Below are 19,287 nucleotides of genomic sequence, written 5' to 3' on the forward strand. Positions count from 1 at the left end.
ACACATGAGAAAATAAAATAGAACTCTTCTATATACAAGAGGTGGCTAAGGGATTCTTTTATAGAGTGAATTGACCTACTTTATATCCAATAAGAATTATAAAATATCTTAGGCTAATTAAGCCTTTATTTAATACTCCATCAGTTTACAATTAATTATAATTTTTAATTTTTACTTTATTTCCACATTAATAATCATTTACTATTTCATAAGTAGGTCCAAGTTACCTGATAATGTAAACACTTATCAAATTTAGGGTTTTATGGAGGATGGAATGCTTATTGTCACTATTAGGAAAGAAGTTTCACAGAAGCCAAATATTACAGTCCTTGAAATTATTGAGTAAATTCACTTATCATATATTTTATATGTTCCTAAGCTGTATACTGCAGTCTACATTTACAACGATTACCACTTAAACAATTATGTAATTTTTTATTTTTTTTTTACACATTGCAGTTGACAACAATTATGTAACTTTTGACTTTGTCTATACACATTATAGTTAATAAATAGCTTTATGAATGTTTATGTAAAGTGAGCATCATGTGATTACTAAAATGTAAATATATTTTAACAAATATGGTTTTACTTATATTACACGAATGCATCGCACAAACATTCTCCAATTATAATAAATAGTCTCAAATAATGTAGCTCTAATAAGCCTAAATAAGACATTGACAGATGATAAAGATTAGTAAATGGTTTCTTTAAAACATTATCCATTTCATTGATGTAACGTTTTCCTGCATCGTATGTAAGGAAATTTAATCAAAATAAAACTAACTAGTTAGTACTAACAAACCACACAATTTTCTACGATCCAAGTGGAAAATGTTTTTTTTTTCCTTTTAAATTACTTGCCAAACATAATTCCTTTTTTAATTTAAAATAAAATCTTGCATATATATATATAAAGGACAGTATATGGTTAAAATCCCCTCAAATATTCCAAAACCTGAACTCTAGACCTTTTGTTTTGGCAGTAACTGTAGAGTTTGGTTAGCATCTCACGTGTCGTGGAGCGTGGACCATCGGACATTGGTATGACAACTCCCATTCCGCGCAAGAAACACAATGTTTTGTCTTTCTCCTAATATCTCTCTGCAATTATCCACCAAGAGACTATCATCTTCTGAGTCTTCTAAGTTCTACATAATAACTTCTAAAAATTAATAAAAAAAACATTAACATTAAGGAAAAGTTCCTTCATTGACCCAACAAGCCCGTTCATCGTTACCAAAAGCCAATGAAAATACAACGTTTTTCATTAAATATAATAATACTAGTAAATAGTTTTCTCTCTTCTTTTATTCTTTTAAATATTTTTTCTTACTCTCTGTCCTATCCTAATCAATCAATGCTCTAAAGAGACCACTGAAAACGCTAGGAAGAGATGGAGCATCACCCAGCTCAACCCTAGAAGAAAACAGGAGACCAAATGCTGTCTCTGAAGAAGAAGAAGAAGCACTAGACACAGAGAGGGTATTCTTTTTTTGTACTAAGACCGAGGACTGAGGCTGTTCTTATCTAAGGAAAAGGGATACTCTTTTTTTTTTTTTTACAAAGACTAAGGTCTTCTGGAAGTGGGTATTGCAGGGTTTTTGAAAATATGGAAGAAGGAGATCGGATTGAAGAGAGTAGCAGTGTGAGACTGACTGGTAGAACTTACAGTGGTGGTGGGGTCGGTGAGTCAAGGTGGGTGGATGGTAGTGAAGTGGACTCAGAGTCACCTCCTTGGTCATTGCTTGATGAAAATGAGGGTAAAGAAGGGTATGGATCTTTGAGGAGGAGACTGGTCAAGAAGCCCAAGAGAGTTGATTCATTTGATGTTGAAGCCATGGAAATTGCAGGTGCTCATGGTCACCGCTCTAAGGTAAGTAACTAGATTATCTCCATTTCCTTGAAAATTATACACTTTGAATATATTTGTATATAATGTTATTCTTTTCCCCTTTAAAGTCTTTGCTTTTGGGGTTTTGGTGTATCAATATTACATTATTATCACTAACCAACTGCTTAATGTATTGAAAAATTGATATAAAAATTCGATGCTTGGAACAACTATATTTTCCCAATTTCTTATATTGACCTTTTTAAGTTTAGCCAATAAAGAAGTTTAGCATATACTCTTAGCATACTAGAAAGGAAGTGCTGTGATTTAGATGTCCTCAAGTTTCTCATATCTTCAATTGGCACAGCTTGACTCATTTATAACTTACGTATCAAGTGCTACAAATTTGAGCAACTTTTTTTTGTTTTTAAGTTAAGAAATAATATGTAAATAACTGGTGTATAGAGCAAATAGTGTCTTCAATTAAGAATGATTAGTAAATAGTACTCAAACCTGTAACAAATCAAGAAGAAAGTGATTAGGGTTTTACATATGATAGCTAGGAAATTATACAAGTTGCTATTCTTTCCATGTTGATTAGCATTTTATATTAAAAATGCATGAATATTTATCCATTGAAGTGAATTCCCTATCTTGTTTCCAAGAAATCAACTATAAGGATAGGGCACTGTCAATAAAGAACTGTTTGATCCTTTTTTGAAGGAATTTACATGTCAATAAGCTCCACCATATTCTCTTACTAAAATATATGACTTTAATATCAGGACCTTTCAACTTGGCGAACTCTTGCATTGGCATTTCAAACACTTGGGGTCGTTTATGGTGACATGGGAACAAGCCCTTTATATGTTTTCAGTGATGTCTTCAGCAAGGTAAACATTGAATCAGATGTGGATATCTTGGGGGCCTTATCACTGGTGATGTACACAATTGCTCTAGTCCCCTTGGCAAAATACGTATTTGTTGTTCTTCAAGCCAATGATAATGGGGAAGGTAAGGGCTGCTGTATTAGGATTCTTAGTCTCCTTACTTTTAACTGGCTATGTCGGAGATCATTTACATATTAACAAATAAATTAATGTAATTGTAGGGGGAACATTTGCACTATACTCGCTGATTTGCAGGTATGCTAAGGTCAACATGCTGCCAAATCGTCAGCCAGCTGATGAACAGATATCAAGTTTTAAGCTTAAACTGCCCACTCCAGAGTTAGAAAGGGCTTTAAACATAAAAGAGACTTTGGAAAGAAGATCATCCTTGAAGACCCTCTTGTTGCTGTTGGTTTTGATGGGAACTTCCATGGTCATAGGGGATGGTATTCTAACCCCAGCAATATCAGGTAGATATCTTGCCTTGAAGTTGACAAAACCAGGGCTATTTTTATTGTTCTGTTTTTTGCCATTTCAGTGAATAGCTGAATGGTATATTGGATGCATTGAACCTGGATGTTGCAATTGTTTAGGTTCAGAAAAATTTGTCTCACCGTAATTTTAGAACTCAAGATGTCTTAAGTGAGGCCTTTTCTGATTTATGGTTCAGGAAAATTCTTGGCAACTTATGGTTGAATGATATGATAAATTCTACTTTAGAAAAAGAAAAGGATTTAATACAGTCCCTTAGTTCCATGTAACAGTTTTTGGTGAAGACCTCAAAAAATTTAAGTTGCCACTTGCTACTAGGAGAGCAAGCTTCTGCATCTGGTTATATTTGATAGACCTAATTCGGAGCTTCATCCATGTAACATGAGTAAGGGAGCATTAAGGATTCCATATAGACAACCAATTTGCAGATCTTTGCAGTTGAATAGGCAGATGAATGCTTATAATTTTTATTGGAGGGTACTCAAACCTTGAAATATGCTGAAACTTGAATGTGATTTTAAGATTTACATATATGCCATTCATTTGTGTCGAATACTTATAAATATATGCCATGAATACTTATAAATATGCCATTCATTTCATCAAGCAAGGTTCAATGTCCCAGGTTTACATATATTTGACTTCTACAATTTTGCTTACGCATCTGTGTCAAAACAAACTGTAAAGGTCCCTAGGACATTACTTTGATAGCACATGGTACCCCAGACCTTGTTGACTGTCTGCACCATACAATTTGCACGCTGTAAAAAGTTCAAAGTCAAAGTCATGCAGCTACTGCTTGATCTAATTAATTTTTTAATAGTGAAAAGTGTGGTAAGGAACTTCACGTCTTCAAGCTGCATGTTTGAGTTCACATGTGAAACCCAAATTTTCTGTTTTCGTTGTTCTTGTGGTAGGTTTAATCGATGAGCATGCAGTAAATAGTAAAAACTCTCTCTGCTGGATTGAATTGATTTCCATTGCTTTGTATGTGTTTTTCAATTTCTTAAAACTGGAGTGCTCCTATTTTCACCTGCTGGAATTACAACAAATATGCACTATCTTTTTTACTTATTGAATGACTTCAATGTTATATACATGGGTTAATACTGATGTAAGATTGTTATGATTTTCTGTTGCAGTTATGTCTGCTGTAAGTGGTCTTCAGGGTGAAATAAAAGGATTTAATACAAGTGGGTATTTTCATTCTCTTTGATTCATAAAATATATATTGTAGAGGGTCCTTCTATGAAAGAACTGAAGAGTTCAAGTATTGATAGTAGATGGACAATAGGGGCATAAGGCAGCCATCATATAATTCCATTGTTTCTTTTCTTCTGGTTGATTCCTGATTATTTAGAATGAACCTGATGTCTATTCTCATATTAATTTCTAGAAGCATCTAAGAATAAATAAATAAAAAAAACTCTTAATGGGTGGGTTGGGGAACTGGAGTAGCCTTGAGTTTGATTCCTAAATCAAGGTTCTACCAGGCTGGCTGAATATCATGTTAATCACTTTATATTGATGTTTATAAATACGCACCATCATCATGGCTTTGACCTGTTAATTTATTAGGTTTTAGAGCAATGAACTGTCATCATTTTTTTTCATCTATCTATTTTGTTCACAGCTGCGGTGGTTGTTGTTTCAATTGTAATCTTGGTAGCATTGTTCAGCATACAGCGGTTTGGTACCAGTAAAGTTGGTGTCATGTTTGCTCCAGCACTTGCTTTGTGGTTCTTCTCTCTGGGTTCAATAGGGATTTACAATCTAGTGAAGCATGATATTACAGTCATCAAGGCATTCAATCCGGCTTATATCTATTTTTTCTTCAAGAAGAACAGCAGAGATGCCTGGTCTGCTCTTGGAGGTTGCGTGCTGTGCATTACAGGTACATTATGCTTTTACGTAGAGGACCCTGAGAGTATATGGGCAATGCTTATCAAACATCTATATCTTTCATGATGTACTAGGATAATAGAGGAACACAGAAGCTGGACATGCTAGAGAGTATCACATTGCAGGGAACTGTTTTTGGTTGAAGTCATTTAAACTAGTTGATTTATTTAAATTCATTTTTTGAACCTGTGTAATATAGCTTTTAATACTTTTATTTAATGTTGAGATGAGTGGCTTCTTCATATGAAGTTGTAGAAACAAATACATATATTAGTGGTGTAACATGTTTCTATTTGTCACTACAGGAGCTGAAGCAATGTTTGCGGATCTAGGGCATTTCTCCGTACGAGCCATACAGGTTGCTCTTTCATGAATACATCTTCACTACTTCCTTGAAGAATGACCATGGATTTTCATTTACTAGATGCTTCTTATGATTAATTTCTATTACCTGTACAGATTGCTTTCACCTTTGTAGTGTTTCCCTGCCTTCTCTTGGCATATATGGGCCAGGCTGCGTATCTAATGAGATACCCTGATTCTTCAGGAAGAATATTCTATGATTCTGTGCCAGGTTACAGTTGCCAACAGGCTGCTTTTCTTCATCTAGTTTCACTTAATATATTCAAAATTATAATCAAGAAAAGTTAGTTTTTATTAAGTGCTCATTTGACGCTTCACTTTCTGCTTCTCATGAATAAACAGATAGCCTTTTCTGGCCAGTTTTTGTAGTAGCCACCATTGCTGCCATGATTGCCAGCCAAGCAATGATATCTGCTACATTTTCATGTGTCAAGCAGTCTATGGCACTTGGATGCTTCCCGAGACTGAAGATAATTCACACCTCAAGGAGACTGATGGGTCAAATTTACATCCCTGTGATCAATTGGTTTTTAATGATCATGTGTGTAGTTGTTGTTTCCATCTTTCGCAGCACTACAGATATCGCCAATGCATATGGTTAGTAATTTTAATTATACCAACTCCTCTTTTGCTCTTTTGCTCCTCTCATTCCTGAAAGGTGTCTTTTTTATTTATTCAAAATGTTGTAGTGCCTTATCTTTTTACAATGAAAAAAAAAATAAACCCATGCTTTTACGTGCTCTTTTTGGGTGCTTTTCCTACTCCACTTGAGTGTCTTCTTTTGGTTATGCAGCATTCAGAATTTTTACTCGATAAATATGGACTGTTTGTACTTCACAAAGATTTGCATTTACTATTTTGTTAGTGTAAATATTCGCAACAGTTTCTATAATTTTGAACTTACACATTTATAATGGCCTTCCGTCTCTTGATACTTCCCCATGTCATGGTAGCAACGCCTCCCACTTTGTTTTGAACTCGTATTTGATTTTATTTATTTAGTCAGTGTCTGTCCTGACCTTTCTTGTTGTCTTTGTCTTTTGTCTTATTTGTTGATTGTGGTTCCTAATTGATTGTAAATTGGTGTATTATTCTATGCTATTGAGTAGAACTGATGCCTGAATTTCCACCATAATCAGAATGACTTATGGGCAAGGAAAGAGCTGATTAAGCTTGTAGCTTCTATTACTAATTTTATGATGGTAACTTCTCTAATGCCTGTCTAAAATGTTTGTGCAGGCATAGCTGAAGTTGGTGTTATGATGGTCACAACCTCTCTGGTGACACTGGTAATGCTTCTAATATGGCAGACCAATTTGTTTATGGCTTTGTGTTTCCCACTTGTATTTGGATCGATAGAGCTTATTTACTTTTCTGCTGTTCTATCAAAAGTCTTAGAAGGAGGTTGGCTTCCGCTTGTTTTTGCTGCTTTCTTTCTGACTGTGATGTACATTTGGAACTATGGAAGTGTGCTGAAGTACCAGAGTGAGGTCAGGGAGAAAATATCCATGGACTTCATGCATGAACTTGGCTCCACACTTGGGACAGTGAGGGTTCCAGGGATTGGTTTGTTATACAATGAGCTTGTCCATGGCATTCCCTCAATTTTCGGGCAGTTTCTACTTAGCCTACCCGCCATTCATTCTACTATCGTGTTTGTTTGCATCAAATATGTCCCTGTTCCTGTGGTCCCTCAGGAGGAGAGATTTCTTTTTCGAAGAGTTTGCCCAAAAGACTATCATATGTTTCGATGTATTGCTCGATATGGTTACAAAGATATTCGAAAGGAGGATCACCATGCATTTGAGCAACTTTTGGTTCAAAGCCTTGAGAATTTCTTGAGAAAAGAGGCTCAAGATCTTGCCTTGGAGAGCACTTTGACTGAGATGGACATTGATAGTGTTTCAGTGAGCTCAAGGGATTATGGAACCCAGGGTACTTATGGTAATGAGGAGCTTAAAATCCCATTGATGCATGATAGAAGATTGGAAGAAGCAGGAACTTCTACCTCAGAAGAAGCTTCAGCAGCATTGCCTTCTAGTGTCATGTCATCGGATGAAGACCCGAGTTTGGAATATGAGCTTTCAGCTCTGCGAGAAGCTATAGATTCAGGATTTACATATTTTCTAGCACATGGTGATGTGAGGGCCAAAAAGAACTCCGTTTTTCTTAAGAAACTCGTCATAAACTACTTCTATGCATTCCTAAGGAGGAACTGTCGAGCTGGGGCTGCAAATATGAGTGTACCTCACATGAATATCTTGCAAGTGGGCATGACATACATGGTCTGATTTGCTTGCCACATGAAAAGCTGCCATTTCATCGATCCTGCCCCCCATTGCCAGTTCAAATATTGTTTATTTATCACCTCAATTAGAGCCAAGAATGATAAATATTTGTACATCAGGATTGGCTGCCAATGGAAAATTTATATTGAACCTGTCGGCGTGTGTGGTTTTCCAGTTTTACTTGGCCCCTGGAGTCATTTCACCGTCAGCTTAATTAAGTCATTCCTTATCGATGTTAATCATTGACATGGTGTGGCGTCTACAAGCTGTGCAAGAACGTAAGAAGGCCAATTATCTATCCCCCCAACTTAATTCAATGGATGTGGGCTCTGGCACAAACAAATTCCTCAAAACTTGCTTCAAACTAGAATTGGTTTTTTTAGCCTCTCTTCCTCAACTACTCCAGCTGGAAACTCGATGGTGTGGCATATCCTAAATCGGCACTTTGGGGTCAACTTGTGCTGTCTGGCTTCATAAAGCAAAGGGCAAAAAGGCAGCTTCCATTAAAGGGGCTTTCACCTTTCCTTTCCTTTCCTTTTCTTTAAAAATATCAACGTCGAAACCCAAAACGCTGCAGATATCTACAACTGCAACTAGCTAGGACGATTTTTTTGCTTCTTTTCATATCATGGGCGAATCTGGATTTAGGATTTTCCATGGGATGTTGCTTGTTTATGTCATGTTTGAGGTGGTAGCTCACATCCTCCTGCCACTCATAAATAAAATACATACATACATACATATATATATATATATATATATGAATAAAAATAAAACGTTTCCTGGTCTCACTTTGCTTTGTTGAGTAGAGGATGTCGGCCAAAAATAAAACGTTTCCTGGTCTCACTTTGCTTTGTTGAGTAGAGGATGTCGGCCACACCATCGAGGTTAATGACAGGTTCCCCGGAATGGCCAAAGCAAAGCACCAATAATTCATCCATTGCAATTATTATTTAATAATCTAAAAACGCCAAAAACATGGCTCATATGTCGTCTCTCGTGCAAAATATTGAAAAACTCCTGCTGATTACACCTACACACAAACGCCAATTTATCATAATTATTGCATCTGCAATCAGCAATTCGCTTTTGCAATATCTTATCAACATACTATCATTGTTATAATTTAAAATCTTAATTTAGAAATTTTAGATTTCAATATTGGAATAAAATAAATGAAATTTATAAAATCAAATAGAAGTTTTATTCTTATGTCATTGTCTTTAAAAAGTTTTTAAACTTATGACATGTCATATAATATTGACGTGATATACTGACATGTCATAATATATTATGACATGAAAATATAATTGTTTGATATTTTTCACTTTTTACATCAACATTACATACATATAAAATAAAATAACAAATGATATTTTAATTAATAATCATTAATCATAAATTTATATAATTTAAAATAAAAATATAAAATTTTAATTAAATATAATAAAAAAACTTAAAAAGTTTTTAAAATAATTTCAAAGATTTAAATTTCATAATCTAATTTAAAATTATATATAGAGAAATAAATTTGGTATAGAAAAGACGTAGATACCTTAAATTGAGAGGACAATCCCAAGGGTATGAAACTCCGAGAAAAGCAATAAAAGATAACATTTAAAGCAAAAGGTTAATCTCTATCTCAAAGTGGTAGGTGGCCCTCCAAGCAGAGGAAGAGAAGCAAAAAGATGAATGGTTTGCATCATCATAAAAAGAAAAGAAAATTGGGACCAATATAAAAGTGGGTCCATCCCACTTGAAGTCAACCCGTGTCGGTATGACAGTGCCTTGCATGCCTCCAGAAAAGTTGTCTGCATGCACGCCATGGTGTTGAAACAGTTGTTGAGACGGGGAAAGGGACCTCAGAGACTCGTCAAATTTTGCTTTCAAGTTATTTAATTACATACTAATCATAATTAACTTCGCTAATGATAACGCTTTGTATAAATCTTAAATGAAGTTTCGTGGAGGATTCGTTTTCACCTTTTACCATGGAGTAGGGGGGTAAGGCATGCCCAACTTAAAATATTGCTTCACTAAAATGAGTGATAATAACCACAAAAATATGATTAAAAATTGATGGATTTTATTATTAGTTGTAATCTTGTTAATTTGTGTTTGTAAGTGGGACAATTAGGTAGACATATATATGGATGGAGAAGCTTTTAGGTGATCCAACTCAAGTACAATAACTTTAAGTCTACTTCAAATTTTGGGCATTAATAAATAATAATGAAATGTTGCATGCAATACACAGGCTGAAGGATCAAGGCATTTGGTTGACTTTCACGATATTGGTGGGCTAGACGGCCACTCAGACTCATGACTCATTCAAATGGTTAGGTTGTCCAATCCAAGGACCATGGACTTGCTTACTAATTGGAAAGCACTATATAATTCAGAACCTTTAAAAGAAATTTAAATAATTATTTGAAAAATATTATTCAATTATTAAGTTTTATATATATATATATATATATATATATATATATATATATATATATATATAACACCAATGTGTCACTCATATGTATACAGTTAAAATGGTATAGATGTAAGGGTCCATGAGATTTGGATCATAATATCTTTTAGGTATAATATCTAAAAAGCTTTTTAATTATTAAGAACATTTTAAATAAATTTTTATTTTTTTATAATTTTATATCTTTATTTTAAATTAATAAATTTTTTAATTAATTGTTCTTAATCGAGATGTCAATTGTCATTTTATGTAATGTGATATTGACGTAATATGCTAATATATTATGGTGGATGGTGTGTATTTTTACCATTCACATCAATGTAAAATGAGCATAAAATAACAAGTGTCATTTTAAATAATGACAATTAATCAATTATTAGTTTTAAAAATTTATTAGATTTAAAATAAAAATATAAAAATTTAATTGATCATAATATAAGAATGAAGATTTATTTAAATTTTCATAAATAATTCAAAAACTTTTGTAAACACTATATCTATTTTTTACTATATAACACAAAATGATTCTCCCGTTATTAATAAACTCTTTTAACAATTACTTTATACCCAACAATTAATATTACAAAAAGTTTGCTATAATTTTCTAGCGAAATCTAGTATAGAAACCTGCCTGATGACTTAAAGTATACCCATAACAGCAAATTTCGTGCATTAATAGAACAAATCATGAGTTATATTGGCCAAGAATTAAATAGCAGATAAGGAATAGTACATCACAACCAAATAATTGACCCAAATTGGCTTGGTATATTAATTAAGGTCCTACATCAGTTGATTGATTCAATTCAATCCTCGTGCGGGCAAAAGATTTAGGGAATAAAACAAGAAAAAAATTTCAATCCTGTCTTTTCATTTTTAATTTTGAAAATACATGTGTGACCCTCCTCCTAACAAGACGACGTTTAAACATGCAGAGCCTATTTGGTTTAATTTGTTTTTAATTTAAAAACTATTACGAAATTTTTATTAAAAATAATAATTTTTAAAATTAAATTAAATTTATTTAATAAATTTATTTTTATAAGTATTTTTTATAAATAAGTTGTTAGGCAAAACAATTTATACAAATTCTAATTGAGAGAGAGAGTATTTTTTGATAATGTAATGTTGAGATTATTTTTAATAAATTAAGACATTTTTAAAACAAAAAGAAATATTTTTTTTCTAAAAAATTGACGTGTTTTTAAAAGAAAAAAAAAAGAGAAATCTTCTCTTTGGAGCTTTTCTTAAAAGTTTCTCAAAATCCTGTTTGACCCGAGTTTTACTTTTAAGAGATAAATAAACTGAAAAAAATCTGGACCAAACAAACACTTAGCCTCCTTGGTGCATATGGCTGTAACCACATTTTTCTTGCCTACTTAATCACGCCTTCAACTACATACAAAGAAACATTATAAACAAAGAATGGAGTTGGGAAGATTGATTTGGCAATTTGGATTATATAATATATATAGTATAAGTTTAGAGTGGCTTGGACATTAGTTAGATGGAAAAGCATTAGCTTTGAATGGTTCCGTAGGGAACCAAAGTTTAGGCCACGAAAGAAAGAAGAAAGGGACCATCATCCATGGCTGTCCAATGACCATAATTAATTATCCTCCCAGATTAGGTATTCTGTTAAATAACTTGCAAAGAGAGACTGACTAATGCTCCCTGACCTAATAACCACAACAATTTTGATTTCCCAAATTGTTTATTGCGGTTTCCATCACGCTTAACCTAATTCCTGACGTCATCTGGACTTCCATTTAATTTGAAAGTTCTCATTGCCATATTTAATTTCTTTTGGGACAAAGAGAATTAAACCATTCGGATTAAGTTGGAACCGACTTTAATTTGTTCACACACTTGGCTATTTCAAACTGCTGTATGTTTATACATATTGTACGCAATGATATCAGTGTGCATGCTCTCTCTTACCATGAATAACACAATGACTCCATCTATCTACTTTCAGTGTTTGTCAGGTTTTGTTTTTCCATCTCTTTAATTTTCTTCATCTAAATATCCATTTGTAGATTTGTTCATTGATTTCTTTCCATTATGTGTAGGAAATTACGTCATACATATTAGAAAATATACAATTGTTATTACTATGGTCTCTATATGTTTTAACATACAACTAGTAACTGTTCCTGTGCGTTGTTGCGGGTGTAAAATTTTTTCTTCATTAAATTAATAAATATCCTCATTATATTATGAAAATACTCTGTATGTAATTAGTCTTTATTTTATTTTTGAAGAAAAAAATATTAGAACCTGATTTTTAAAATAGATATATGTAATAAGTATTTCTATGTATCTTGAAATGGCCATTTCAGAAACCAAACAAACAAAGCGAAAGAGGGTTTTAAGGAATAGAGGATAATAGAATTGTAATTCTCCCAACTATGCATGTCATAAAAAAAAAAACAAATAATAATAATAAAATAAAATGATTATCTACATTAACTTTCTCAATGTATATCCGTTAAATCATTATTAATGTCATTCAGATTGAAATGTGAAAATTCATATAATCAATCTTGAGTATAAATAAAAATTTATATAAATTTAAGAGTTCAAAAACTCTGATATACGCATCAAACGTAAATCCATCAATATTAAAAGTGAATTCAGAAATAATTATAGATGAAGGAACCACCAATTCATCATAATAATATCTATGACTAGAGGGTTTTCATCAAATAAGAACATCAAAGTCATCATTATTGACAGTATTATGCTTACTTTAATGCTTATCCAATTTTGTTTGAAATTGGGTTTGGTGATTCTTGCCTAATTTTGCTCCTTCATCTCCCTGCTTCTTTCGTTTTTGCTACCGTTCTTTCTTTGCTGATCCATTCACTTGGGTCTCTCCCTGAATTCTTCTTTTCTCAACGACATCCTTTAACCAATTCAAACAAAAAAAAACCCCAAAAACTCAACAAATTTCACTCGGGTCCTTGTCATGTGTCAACACTGCATAAGCCTATAGCTCATTTTAGTAAATTAATATATTTCATAATTATTGTAGATGCTTAATTTTGATTAACTATTATTTTTGAAATACTATGTTATAAAACAAGTTACATCAAGAGCGTTTCAAGCTCAGAAACTCCCAAAGGTGTTCCAAGCACGGGAGCGTCTAAAGGTGTTCTAAGTGCGGAAGCACCTAAGGGTGTTACAAGCTCAGAAACACCTAGGGATGTTCTAAGTGTAGAAACGTCCAGGAGCGCTTGGATCCGTGGGTATTCCAAGCCCGAAAGTGTCCAAAAGTGTTTCAAGTGCAGAAGCGCCCAAGAGTATTCTAAGTGCATAAGCGCCCAGAAGCGTTCCAAGCGTGGAAACACCCAGGGATATTTCAAGTGCGCCCAAGAGTGTTCCAAATGTGAAAACACTCACTGTGATTTTAGACGCGGAAGTGCCCAAGAGTGTTTCAAGTGCAAAAGCACCCAGGGGCGTTCCAAGCGCAGAAGCACCCAAGAACAAGCATTAAACAGCTATTTATTCGAGGAAGTGAAAGTAACTCAGAATGAGTGATAGGGTTTATGAGTTACCTTCACATTTTAGATATTTTAAAGAGTTTGATTTGGGGGCTCAGATATAGAAATAGTTAAGAGGACTTCTTCTTAAATACATATGCTTTACCCCTTTTTCTTTCTTTTTTTCCTTAAAAATACACGTGGCGGACTATCAAGTTTCACTATTCTATTATCCAAAACTTATATCCACTACTCAACTATATTGCCATTTTTTTAATATCCCATAAACCATTTTTTAACTGCTCTTCTATGACAAGCATGTTCTCTCATAATTGAACATGCTCTCCCAGCTACTTCTAAGAAGATGTTCCTAATTAGTATAAATATGAGAGCCTTGAAGATTGGGAAACAAGAAGAATCATTAGAAATCATTAGAAATCTAACAGAGATTATCTTAAAAGCTCTCTCAAGACTCTTCCAAACATTCTTTCTATTCAACCCTTCCCATTCACCATAATCCGTCGTTTCCTTCACTTTTTCTTATTCCTCACCACCTACCCAAAGCACTTACACTTCAAAAACTGCTCCAGTCTTTCTCCCTATCGCTTCTAACACATTCTAATTCACTCATTGCAATAAGTCCCTTCTTCCTATCAAAAAAACTCTACAATTGTAAAGTATATATAGTCAATCATGGCTGCAAGAAAATAAACAGGAAAAAGAAAAGGAGACAGCTTGAGGTTCATGCACGAAGACGCATGGAACACGGAAACCAGCTAGAACATATTTCGGCAAACTGATGCCCCTAAGGAAATTTTATACCAAGTACGAAGTTAGATGGATTCTTCTCAGCTTTGATCAAGAAGGTGAAAATTCACGTGTAAACTTAGGAACCCCTCGTACAATCATGTGCAACAGTATCAACACAAATAAAACCCTTTTTGAGATCACTACTCTCATGAGTGCTACAATTTTTTATAAATATAAATTATAGTAGTACTAGTAATTTTGAAATATTTAAGCAACAAAATTTAAACACATATCATAGACCCAAGAAACTATTAATGTAACTAGGGGATCCCCCTCTCGCTACTGGGGGCAAATAATATAGAATCTCCATGTATATCCACCCAAAAGAGCTACTTTATTTGCAAGGAAAGGATTATTACTGAATTTCACACTCTTGGAAGTCAGATTATATATAAGATCCTACTCCTTTTTTGTCTCTTGTCCTTACATTTTTATAAGCAATTGGATGTGGACGATGGAATCCTCACATTGCCATTTTTCACCTTAAAGAAATGAATGCACGCATGCATCTTTATTGGCCATATACCCCATATATATTTGAATTATATCTACCACCTTTTTGAAAAGAAAAATTGGATATATACACACCTTTTTCCCAACATAAAATATCAAACCAACCTAGAATTCAAAGCAGGAGCATAAGTCGTGGGAATAAAATGAAAGGTAGAAATCCCGATGCACCTTTTAATCCCTTTTCTTTTTGAATAAGGGGAAAGAGAATTACTATTATTTCTTTTGCTTTCCCGAGTTTTGCCTTGATGACATTACTTTTGGATTATAAAGTTACTTTTGCATACTTCATATGCAAGTAATACACTTGCGTTAAACGTGAAAAGCCTAACTATGATATGGTTCGAAATTTGTTTTATTTGAAGTAGTTGAGGCTAGGGTTCTACCAAAAGAAAAGAAAAAAATTTAAAGTAGTTGAGGCTATATATAGTGACGTGGATATATGCGTGTGCCGCGTGGAGCAGCAGTGTGGTGGAGAAGAAACGCTGGAACATATATAGGAATCATGAATGGGAAGTCTCTCGAGTGTATATATGTGTATTGGCATTTAGCAAAGGGAGAGATACACAGTCTTTTTCTCTCTCAGAGTTGTTGTCTTGTACCAAAAGAAAGCGATGGTTTTTTGCTGTTTTTTATTTTTCCAGAGGCTTCTTTTCCTTTCCTTTGTGCACCGCATGGGTTGGGGTTTTGATAAAGTTAATTAAATAAAGACTTTGGCATCGGAGAATAGAAAGTGACTTCGCTTGTCATCTTGTTTAAGGGTGGGCAAGAAACATTTGATCTTTAATCAATTTGTTAAAGTTAGAGATATTGGAGAAATAAAATTAAAGAGAAAGACTTTAAATATGTGTTAAGGGCTGGTCAGAAAGAGAGATATATGAATCTCTTGGCATAGATATTGTCATGAGCTTGGGGAGCCAAGGAGCAATTTTCAAGTGGGTCAGCGTCTACTGTCTAGTTCACTCATCATCCTCAATATTCAGTCAAGCATAAGGTAAAATTGTATCCGGTGCCTGCTTATCCAAATTGCATTTGCTTTTTCATGGGCCCCAATAATTGACCTCATAGTTACCAATTTCGTTCTTCTATATATTTTAATGGTGTATATCCACACAAATTGGTAATCCCAACTTTATACATATTAATTCTACAGATATAATAGATGATTCATTAGAATGTAACACACTACATAAAATGTCATGTCCATATTTGAAATTATTTTAAGTTGGACATGTGGATGCCACGTTGTTGCCACATGCATGTGAAAAACACAGTAACAATTACGAAAACTTTCAAGTCTTTTGATAGAAATCCCAAAACCCACTCAAATTCCATAATCTCTACTCTTTTTTGGCTTTCAAGTCTTTTCCTTCACTTAATTTCTTACATCCCATATCTCAATTCTTTTTTCCTAATCTCAAACCAAATCCCTCACCTTCTTTAGTTTTGTTAGTTTCTAAGGACAAAGGGAAACAAGTTTGGATTAAGTTTCGGGTTCTCGAGTTAAGTTTATTAAGGTCTTCTAATTTTTTTTTTACCTTACACTGATAAAGTTTTTGCAATAGATGTATACATGAGTGAGCATTAATCGATTCAAATCAAAATAATCGATTGAAACCTACTAAATTTGATCAATTCGTAACGATTTGATCTTTTTTGGTATTAATCGATTAAAAGGATAATTGAATTGATTTTTTTTTTGAAAAAAGTAAATTTTATGTATATATCATTACTGTATAATTTCATTGCAGGATATCTAACAAAATTAATTATTTCGATAGTTTTCAATGTTTAAAATTTATAATTAAACCAACCAATATATGATATAGATTTTAAATATATTTTTATATATTATATTATTAATATTTTTAAATATACTTCGAAAATACCTCAAAAATATATTTTATATATAAAAATAGTTTTAAAATATATTAAAAATACCTCACATTCAAATCGAAATAATAGATCAGATAAGTCGATTTCAGTTATTTTTAATTTTGCTATAATTTGATCAATTTCGATTATTTTTTATGAAAATTCGGTGTTTTCAAAATTATAAAACCGAACCTATCAAACCCACCAAAATGCTCACTCATAAGTTTATCAATAATTTTATAACACTTGACAGCAACGTGACACTTACGCATCCAACTTGAAATAATACCAACAGGTGACATCGTAATTTTAATTTTACATGTCACATTTTAATTTACCCTATATTATGTTAGTAGATTTCGTTAATAATTTTATAAAATAGGTAGATTGATGTACAAAATTAAAATTAATACAAGCACCATATATTAAATATTTATTATAACAAGTACAATATTGAATTTTGTTTAGTGCATGTACCACTTTAGATATTTTCTTAAAGTACATCGATTCAATAGGACATTACTCGATATATATATATATATATATAAGAATAGATTATACATATTTGGCCATTTAATAATTTTATATAATACAGTTTTTTTATTTCCTTATATTATAGGACAAAATCTATAAAAAAAAAAAGAAATGGCGAAAATGGTGCTTAAATAGAGTTTTAACAAGTTTATCTAGCAAATTAAATAGTTATAAAGAAGCTTAACTTGAAGAGAATGAAATATAAAATAATTGGAATCTTGGGGAAAGGGTTATGTTGACTAGATAGACATGAATTAGAATCTTCTTCGGCATGTTATTGGCATTTAGGTTCCCCTAAGGTTGAGAAATATTTCTTCAGATTTCTGGTAGAATTCAACTTTTATCAGGATTCAATGTTGTTTATGCAAGCAACTAATCAAATTCTAAGTTGTTATTATAATAAAAAATGTGTATCATAAAAAATATATCGGACTTTTAAATTAATAACAAGTATATGTATTTTTTAAAATTGGATATGAATTTTTTTTCAAAAAAAAAAAAGAAAGATTTTATTAGTTTATTAAACAATCATTTCCATTCCCCTCTTGTTATCTTTGGGCACATATGAATAAATCAATTGATAAGCAAAGCACGCAATTGATTTGGTGCATCGTGTCAATGATGGAAAAGATATCAGCTGCAAATCAAAGATCCATGAAATAATAATCAAATGAAAGACACTTTTGCTATTTCTTCTTCTTTTTTTTTTCTCTCTTTAAAAATAATTAAAACTTTACCAAGTCCAGACCTGGAAGGATTCTACTATTCCCCTTCAAGATTCCATTACAGTAAAGAGACAAAAGAAACGAGGGAAACATGGGCAGCCTGCTTTTTGTCAAGCTTCAAGATACATATGTATATATATATTTCAAATGTTGTTTAAATTCTTAATTAACTATGTAATTTTTCATGGCAACAGCCGTATTAGCCAATAAAAGGTAGGGGAGTCAACGAGATGGAAAATCAAAGCATAGGTTTGACTAATAACCAGCCCCAGCTGATAACGGCTATTCTCTCCCTATTATTTTCACTTTATATAAAGCTTGAATTATATGAGCCGACAACCCTCTTATCAAAGGGGTTGGTATCCTCCTCCTTTCCTTTTGCTTTCCTCTTTTTCTCTTATTATGACAGCCACAATTCTTCATTACTTTAAAATTCTTTGTTAAGCCCTCCAATTCTTCCTTTTTGTATATACATTAAAAAAAAAAAAAAGAAATAGTATAAGCTTTTAAAGTCTTTCCATGCATGCTTTGAACCTTTTACCATCTCATTATAACAACCTTCACGGCAAGTTATTATTCTTTAATGAATAGAGATTAGGTGATCATGATGCCTTCAGATACCCAACTTTAAGGAAAATCTGATTTTTGTTCCAAAAAACGTATGATGTTAGGTATAAGTGGATGCGACAATTATGATGAATTAACTCTTAAACATGTATGAATTATTCTCAATAATCCAAATATAATATGTAGTGCCTAATTAAAAGAAATTCTTAAACAAGCCATATAAGTCAACAAATTAGCATATGATTAGTAGATTAGATTCATAAAAGTTCATTTGGGAGTTTAAAAATTTGAAGGGTTGCTCTTTACTATTAATTACTTTGGGAGTAGTGTTTTTCATGGTGAAGACACAAAAATTGTTAGTAGTATGAATTTTGCTGGTATTTGTTCTTAAAGAATGAAGGGACCGATTGTGATTTGTGAAACTTGTGAAAACTAGTGTTGAAGTAGTTTTCAGTTCTGCCGAGTTTCTAACGCTAGACGGCTCATTTTCACCAGAGTCAGTGTGAAAAAACCCATAAACGAAGCAT

General features: G+C 32.8%; 1 protein-coding gene across 2 annotated transcripts; it reads left to right on the forward strand.

The window, feature by feature from the left end:
* The first annotated feature begins 1,222 nt into the window (after positions 1-1,222).
* LOC18609410 (Potassium transporter family protein) lies at positions 1,223-8,018 on the forward strand. 2 transcript variants are annotated; one of them, XM_007044502.3, is made up of 10 exons: positions 1,223-1,488; positions 1,603-1,879; positions 2,623-2,851; positions 2,949-3,197; positions 4,362-4,412; positions 4,853-5,113; positions 5,427-5,479; positions 5,581-5,695; positions 5,827-6,081; positions 6,724-8,018. In XM_007044502.3, the coding sequence occupies exons 2-10, from the start codon at positions 1,616-1,618 to the stop codon at positions 7,773-7,775; spliced, it is 2,529 nt and encodes an 842-aa protein (XP_007044564.2). In that variant the 5' UTR covers positions 1,223-1,488; positions 1,603-1,615; the 3' UTR covers positions 7,776-8,018. The 2 variants fall into 2 exon arrangements, with proteins under 2 accessions (XP_007044564.2, XP_088660150.1); XM_088804024.1 differs by having other exon boundaries at positions 1,223-1,879.
* Positions 8,019-19,287: the final 11,269 nt, after the last annotated feature.

The sequence above is a fragment of the Theobroma cacao genome, chromosome 2 (assembly GCF_053813885.1).
Source record: "Theobroma cacao isolate CCN51 chromosome 2, ASM5381388v1, whole genome shotgun sequence".
NCBI classification, from domain to species: Eukaryota; Viridiplantae; Streptophyta; class Magnoliopsida; order Malvales; family Malvaceae; genus Theobroma; species Theobroma cacao.

Excerpts from the sequence above, each read along its gene's own strand:
- LOC18609410 (XM_088804024.1), top strand. The coding sequence starts at position 1,616 with ATGGAAGAAGGAGATCGGATTGAAGAGAGTAGCAGTGTGAGACTGACT. Across the intron at positions 1,880-2,622 it reads CTCATGGTCACCGCTCTAAG|GACCTTTCAACTTGGCGAAC; the intron begins GTAAGTAACTAG and ends CTTTAATATCAG. Across the intron at positions 6,082-6,723 it reads AGATATCGCCAATGCATATG|GCATAGCTGAAGTTGGTGTT; the intron begins GTTAGTAATTTT and ends ATGTTTGTGCAG.